Source organism: Plasmopara halstedii, assembly GCF_900000015.1.
Source record: "Plasmopara halstedii genome assembly, contig: Scaffold_323, whole genome shotgun sequence".
In the NCBI taxonomy this organism is placed as follows: domain Eukaryota; phylum Oomycota; class Peronosporomycetes; order Peronosporales; family Peronosporaceae; genus Plasmopara; species Plasmopara halstedii.
Genome location: NW_020187244.1, coordinates 267,846 through 275,150, shown reverse-complemented (window position 1 = coordinate 275,150; position 7,305 = coordinate 267,846). Strand labels below are relative to the sequence as shown.

Sequence of the window (7,305 nt, the reverse complement as noted above, 5' to 3'; positions counted from 1 at the left end):
TTCACCGCTCAGTTGTGGCTCATCGCGGTCAAGTAAACCTGAAGTGTCAACTAGAGCTGGGCATCCGTACAGTCAAACCATGGCCGCATCCCCATTGACTGTAATGGTAAATCCACTTTTCGACTTCGACCGCAACCCGACGTCAGAGTGGAAATATGTCTCAAACGCTATCTGTCGATCTCGTACGTATATTTTATTTAAATTATAAGAAATAAATCTCAGTGAACATGCTGTATTCTGTATTTGATTTAACAGCCGACGAGGTGTTAGCTCTGCTGGAAAAGTAATTTGCGCTTCTTCAGTACCAGGATTATGAGTTCTACATTTGATTTACAAGCTAATTTTGAACAAAATAAACAGCCTTTGCTTCCTTTTGGCGATTCAGTTTACGATCGGTTTTTACTAGGATCCACAATACACACGTTCTCCCACGAATCCGAAGTACCCATGAGCGCGCTCGAATACATAGCACGGTCGTCCTGCTGTATCTCAATGTATCCTTTTTTCCGCGTATAGTTACGTAAAAGCTTCATCAGCGCTACACCGACCAGAAGCGCCAGTACACACGAGCACCCATTGTAAATGACGCTCAGCACACTCGAGTTGCCATCCATCTGTCGCTACATTCATCGAAGTTGTCAGATGACACGGCTGCTCTACCTTCGTGAATTTATACACGCTTAAAATTATGAAAAACACATGCCCCCCAAACATTGTGTTGTAGAACCTGCTTTATTATGGTAAGAATTTTACCATAATAAAGCAGGTTCTACAACACAATGTTTGGACAAATAGGAAAATTTATGAAGAATTTCACCAAGACAATTGTTGTCATTATTACAAGACACTTCGAAGTCTTGAAAACTTTTAATACGAATCACCGGCAAAAGTGCCGTCATTTCCTCCATAATCACCTGTATCTCCACTAAAGTCACCCGTATCCCCGCTAAAGGTATACGTATCATCTGTAACGCCCGCCATAGTTCCACCGTATCCATTGCCATTGTTCCCGTTGTTGTGACCACCAAATGCAGAGCCCAGCGCAGCGCCAACACCCAACCCTCCCAGTGCACCTAGTGCACCTGCTGCCATCGAAGAGTTACCGCTACTCTCACGATACGGAGATGACTCATAAACCATTGGGCCCGATGCATAGGGGTAAGAAGGCTGTTGTTGATTTGGATACGTTCCATATTGGCTAGTAGCAACAGGTTGTGCGTACACAATCTCCTCTTCTCGCTGTTGACGCGCACGACGCGCTGGTAGGTAGCAGCAGCATACACAGAACAGTAGCAGCAGAAGAAAAAATATTAATGTACCTGACACACCACTTCGATGCGACCTAGAGTGGTAATTGTCGTCATCGTAGTGATAGGTGGGCACGATGCGTCGACAGCGACATTCGTATGGGTTAGCAGCGCACTGCGCATCCCGTGGACAGCAGCATGGTGCACCAGATGCCATTCCAAGACAAAATTGGCCTGGACGACCACGGAAAGCATGGTCACATTGGCCAGTTTGCTGACACAATCCACAGCCCGAGAAGGCAGCGGACAATGTCGCATTCTCTATAAAGTCTCCGAACTCGCGAACGTCATTTGTCCCGAGCTGCATACGATCAGAGTCAGCATCTTCTGTTGAAACATAAATTGGGGATTTCTCCTCTGCGCAGACGCCAAGTGTCGGCGAGAGCAGCAACAAATGCGCGATCCACCACTTGAGCTGCATGTCAGAAAAGATCAAGTGACAAGATAATTGGGTTGGCTTATGTAGTGTACACAATAGAATTACACCAACCATAGCTTCAATTTCACTGATTAACATGAGCCGCATCTTCGTGGGTTTCGATACGTCCTTTGTTCATGATTTACCCGCAACGCTCGATGAGGTAAATACGGCACATATACATAAATTTACGTGATTATTATACCCTGTGGTCACTTCTTGTAGGTCTATGAAGACAAAATAAATGGTATAGCAGCACCTCTTTTCCATCCTCGGTACGAAAACGGCATGAAAACACATTCATCGTTTGTGTACAAACTCTGATCGCCATTCTTAGCTTTAAGCGTGATGATCACGAGCTTTCAGACTTGCGTGATGGACCACAGACACGTTCTGACTTGGTCATGGACTCGCGCGGTTGGACTGCGTCAGTTGTGGGCAATATTTCCAAATATATTGACCTGGATGCTACAACACTGAGCGTACGTTTAAGTGCAGAGAAGATTTTCAAGCAAGAAGTGGCGTGGGCATCGCATCTGTCTGTACGAGCTGTGATGTTGCCGTCGCCTCGCCACGTTTACAATTCTGCGAACTACGCACGGGTGCTTAATCAGTCGCTGACACAGGCGCAGTATCTGCAGTTTTGGGTGCGTATACCCCTGACGACGAGACAGCAATTGAATGTCACAGCCTCAATGGAACTTGATTCGGAAGCTGGTCTCCGTGGTTCTGCTATGAAGACAGATGAAGGAAAAGAGGACGCTCAAATCGACCCGTGGGATACGTGGGATGCCTTGCGAGCTCGCTGCGAATATCACCCAAAACTGCACGTGGCCTTAGAAATCACAGCCGATCTACCAAGCACAGAGGAGATACAACGCTGGCTAGGAGAATCAGTGAAGGTACGTGAGTAATTTGTTGCCAGTGAAGCTGCGAGTCTGAATAGCTCATGTTGTGTATATAGGCAGCGATTATTCCGATGAATATCTTCCTGACCAATCGCAAGGGATTCCCGACACTATCACAACGACACCAGAAGCTCATGGCACATCTTTTCCAGCACAATATTCAATTTTATCTCAGCGGAAGGCCTCGACATCGTGGCAAGCTATTGCCATACGTGCAGTATCTCCACTTTTTATATAGCAAGCGTCCAAATTTAGACCGAAAAGCGCAGTTTGAGGCCCCGTATCTCGACTATCTTCAAGCTCCATTACAGCCTTTAATGGATAACCTCGAATCGCAGACGTACGAGACATTTGAGCAAGACGCATTTAAGTACAATCAGTATGAAAAGGCGATCACACTGGCGTTGGCTAAGACCCGTGAAGACAAAGAGTCGGTCGTTATGGTCGTTGGCGCAGGCCGTGGACCCCTCGTACGCTCTGCTCTTCGTGCTGCCTTGGCTGCGAATCGTAAGACGCGGATGTTTGCGGTTGAAAAGAATCCTAACGCAGTGATAACGCTACGAAATCTTAAAACGTCAGAAAAATGGGACAACGTCACGATCGTTGCATCCGATATGAGAAACTGGCGAACAGATGAACGTGCAGATATAATGGTGAGCGAACTTTTGGGTTCCTTTGGAGACAATGAGCTGTCGCCAGAGTGTCTGGATGGTGCACAAAATTTCTTGCAAGGTAAGCGGATTTTTATCGCTTGATCAGATAGGATGCGACTTATAAGTGTGTTGGTGTAGAAAATGGAATTAGTATTCCATGTGAATACACATCTTACGTGACGCCAGTCATGTCATCAAAACTCTGGAATGAAGTCAAAGTACAAGACTCGCTTAAAAGCTTCGAAACGCCGTATGTTGTTCGCCTTCACAACTTTTACGCATTAGCTCGGACCCAAAAGTGTTTTACTTTCACCCATCCGAAATTTCATGGTCGGATTGACAACAGAAGACAAGCGGAACTTCGCTTTACAACTACCGAGAGCGCTGTTGTCCATGGTGTGGCAGGTTACTTTGATGCTGTGCTCTTTGAGGACGTGACATTGAGTATCGAACCGGAATTGCACTCGGACGGCATGTTCAGTTGGTTCCCCATTTTCTTCCCCTTGCGTCAACCATTGCGCTTAGAAAAAGGCGACGACATTGTTGTCAGCTTTTGGAGACTTGAGTCTAGCAATCGTGTTTGGTATGAATGGTCGGTATCTACAGGTGACGGCAAGCGCCATAATCCAATTCATAATCCTAATGGTCGGTCCTACTGGATTGGGCTATAAGAAAGCCAAAACGATCTGACTTTTGTTAACTTGTAAAAGTATCAGTATATGAATAAAGGTATCTACTCTTAGAGTTCGTCGCGGGTCTGCACATTTTCAACAATATGAATGGATTCATCGCGGGAATGGTGCTCATATAGATCATCAGAATGATCGGTTGACTCCAATTGTCCGCCAACAACAGTGACAAACACGTTTTTGAGCGCTTTCTCTACTTCATGATCTCCTCCAAGCCCGCGTGCTTGTGCTAACAATTGTGTTAGCGTTTGGCTGCACCGTTGCACGCGTTTTGGCCAGGCCGAGCGTACGGAAAACTCTCTTACCAAGTCCCAAGCGTCAGCAAATCCATTACTGACTTCAAAGCGCAAATTTACTGCATCTCGATCATTGTGTGTTGCTAGATTGACACCTACACCATTAGAGACGGCAAGTACTGGGATTGTTATGTTGTACGCATGCCAACTTCGTCGGACACTCGGGGGCGTTAAAAATGTCGTATTTTCCTGCTGCTTTAGGATCACGACACTCGCACCACGACGCTGAGCATTAGATACCTTTTCCAATGTGGTACAAGGTCCTGTTGGTGCAATTGGTAGAAGTATCGCTTTTCCTTGGTACTCCAACGGATTTTTATCATCTGTTACGACATTAGTGCACGCAAGCTTTTCATCCAGTAAAATGGCAAGAGGAAACGCCATTTTCGTGTGCAGAACACTACCATACGTCGCTGCAAGGAAATGACCCATGCGGACTTCGTCTTGATCTTCTTGAAGAATTGATACAAAGCCGCTACGAGCAGAAGCAGCTTTTATGTAATCTTCTTCTACATCATATCGAGGTTTGCATATGTATGGCTTGCGTTCGCATGTCATGGGAATAAGTCGGCCGTAAATCGTCATGTGTTTAGCTACATGACGCAACATATGGCCAGCACTGCGCCGGATCATGACGGACGCAATGGATATTTGATCATCAATCGCAAGATCTGCTACCGGAGCACTCACGTCGTCTGTATCGCTTATTATTACGAGTGCAGCAGCGCCCATCTGGTCAGCAAGACGCGCTTTTAGCTCAAATGTACACTGTCCACGGTCTACAATCAATACAGACGACCGATTGGTAGCTTTGACTTCCAACAGCTCTTGCTCAGGTAGTAATTGGCAGCCAAAGCGGTCTTCGGTTTGTTTAGGGAAGTAAAAAGAGACTTCATGTGCCGTCATGAACCCGCCGAAATTATCGCGAAAGTACTGGATGGGAGCTAGACCGTTGCGTAAATAAATGCGGCCCCATGAAGACTCTGGCGCTACAATTGCAATGCTGGTATTCTTTTTGGCATTGATGAAGGGGATAGTGAGGCACAGAAGCAGCAGTAACGGTACTTGAGAATGCATGGCTGGACTTTTAGCAACGATAGCCGTGATAGTAAATGAGAAAATGTTGACGTCTCTTTGGGCCTCGATTCGATCTATTAGATTAGAAAGAGATACATTGCTGTGAAAACTTATATGCTTCTGAATTTATATATGATGCTAGAGACGCTAGCTTTCGACATTTACGAAAAAGTGAAGCGCCTACTTGCAAAATTTTCATTCACTGGTCGGTATTGCCAATGAAATGTACGCAAATTACAAATCGACCAAGCATATACGTCACTTCGACTTTGACCTAGAGAGTTCGGGTTGACATAATAGGCTTTAATGGCTGTAAGTAGATTATCTTATTAAAGTGACTGTGCAAGTGCACTTTGCACAGAGAAAGCTTCGACTCCAAGATTCCGAATTGACGAGCACACAAAGGTTGGATTTGTATGCTTCACCTAGAAGCGAAATTGAGTGCATGATAAGTATGGTTTGCTTTGCTGCTTCAAGACTGACATATATTTAGGATTTGTTCTATTTACACTTATTCTTAATGTATGTTTAACAATATCTCAAGATTAGATTTAGATTGTATTGTGTGACGTGCGGCTAGCAGACCACATGTACTACGTACCTCTCCTTTGAGAAATCGCATCATCCTTATAAATACCAGTACCTTACTACTGATGAGTATTCAAAACAGCACAAAAGTACGATGTGGATTTCGTACAATTATACCAATGCGTATTTTGCACTTGTAAGGGGTTACACGTACCTTGTATGAAAGGGGTCGCACAAAATGGTGTGACCGTACATATATGCGAATTACACAAGTTGGTGTAATCACACAATGGTGTGGCTACAACGTAACAAGACGTGGCAGGATTGCCAGTAGTAATGCATATTCAAAAGGTTTTACTATATCAATTAGGTTAATCAGGAAAACCTAGTGGTTTTTGATATTGGCGGCTCTGCCTCAACTAAAACAATTAAATTCAGCTTCAATTTTGAATGAACGAGTTCACTTACCTAATTTAAGGTTTTCAGTACTCTTGGGGGCAGCGGATTGCGATTCGCTGCACTCGTACTGGTTCTTGAAAAGAACGTAAGGTCGGTGACCTTAGCTAAGCTTCTTCTAAGCAAAAAGCTACGGCAGCCCCGCTGCACTTGGTAGCACTCGAAGTCAATCTACGCCTGAGTCTTTACGACAGATCCTTTGTGAGGATGGAGGAATACTCCTATTAGCCCCAGGGTATGCAGGACGGGCTTAATAAGCTGATGTCCCTGCTGAGCCCTGAGGGCGTGGAGCACCTTGTTGCGCAACGGCCTGAAGAGATAAGGGCGCGCCTAGTGGCGTTTTCGAGTTATAAAAATTCTCTATTAGAGCACTTACAGCAAAAGCTGTCAGCGTCAACTGCGCTCATGACGCAACCTTGACGACGGATGATTCTTCCCGACCCAAGCCGCACATGACGAGCGTTAATACCTTTGAAGGCAAGGATGGAAAGAATCTCTTTCTCTGGGTGACAGAGCCAGATGGCTATGGCATCCGCCATGCCCCAGAACGAGCAACAGCGCGTGGCACTAGCTATCTCCAATCACGGGGGCGAGCGCGAGATGCGCACATTTGTCTTGAAAACTCTTGAATTTCACACATAAGGCTTGTAAAACAATGAGAGTATTGACTTAAACATCTCTTCCTTGTATCTTCGCTCTTTCACTCACTCACTCACTTGCAGACTCACTCACACGTAAGACTTGGCCAACAATAAGAGAGTTGCCTTGGACATCTCTTCACTCACTCACTCGCAGACTCACTCGCTCACTCTTCACTCACTCACTCGCAGACTCACTCGCTCACTCTTCACTCACTCACTCGCAGACTCACTCGCTCACTCTCTTCACTCACTCACTCACTCAATCACTCACTCACTCACTCACTCACTCACTCACTCACTCACTCACTCACTCACTCACTCATTCACCCAAT

At 45.5% G+C, this 7,305-nt stretch overlaps 4 protein-coding genes across 4 annotated transcripts; 1 reads left to right on the top strand and 3 right to left on the bottom strand.

Moving 5' to 3' along the window:
• Window positions 1-386: 386 nt before the first annotated feature.
• Window positions 387-714, bottom strand: PHALS_08557 (uncharacterized protein; the record flags this gene model as incomplete). The annotated part of the gene is made up of 2 exons (XM_024723927.1): window positions 387-620; window positions 700-714. The coding sequence occupies 2 exons, from the start codon at window positions 712-714 to the stop codon at window positions 387-389; spliced, it is 249 nt and encodes an 82-aa protein (XP_024574854.1).
• A 153-nt stretch (window positions 715-867) lies between these two features.
• On the bottom strand, window positions 868-1,728 carry PHALS_08556 (RxLR-like protein; the record flags this gene model as incomplete). Its single annotated transcript, XM_024723925.1, has 2 exons — window positions 868-1,259; window positions 1,320-1,728. 2 exons carry the CDS (start codon window positions 1,726-1,728, stop codon window positions 868-870), a joined length of 801 nt encoding a protein of 266 aa, XP_024574853.1.
• A 94-nt stretch (window positions 1,729-1,822) lies between these two features.
• On the top strand, window positions 1,823-4,013 carry PHALS_08555 (protein arginine n; the record flags this gene model as incomplete). Its single annotated transcript, XM_024723924.1, has 6 exons — window positions 1,823-1,888; window positions 1,951-2,000; window positions 2,063-2,627; window positions 2,690-3,365; window positions 3,425-3,931; window positions 3,997-4,013. 6 exons carry the CDS (start codon window positions 1,823-1,825, stop codon window positions 4,011-4,013), a joined length of 1,881 nt encoding a protein of 626 aa, XP_024574852.1.
• Window positions 4,014-4,025: 12 nt separating this feature from the next.
• On the bottom strand, window positions 4,026-5,348 carry PHALS_08554 (RxLR-like protein; the record flags this gene model as incomplete). Its single annotated transcript, XM_024723923.1, has 1 exon — window positions 4,026-5,348. The coding sequence occupies one exon, from the start codon at window positions 5,346-5,348 to the stop codon at window positions 4,026-4,028; it is 1,323 nt and encodes a 440-aa protein (XP_024574851.1).
• Between the last annotated feature and the right edge of the window lie 1,957 nt (window positions 5,349-7,305).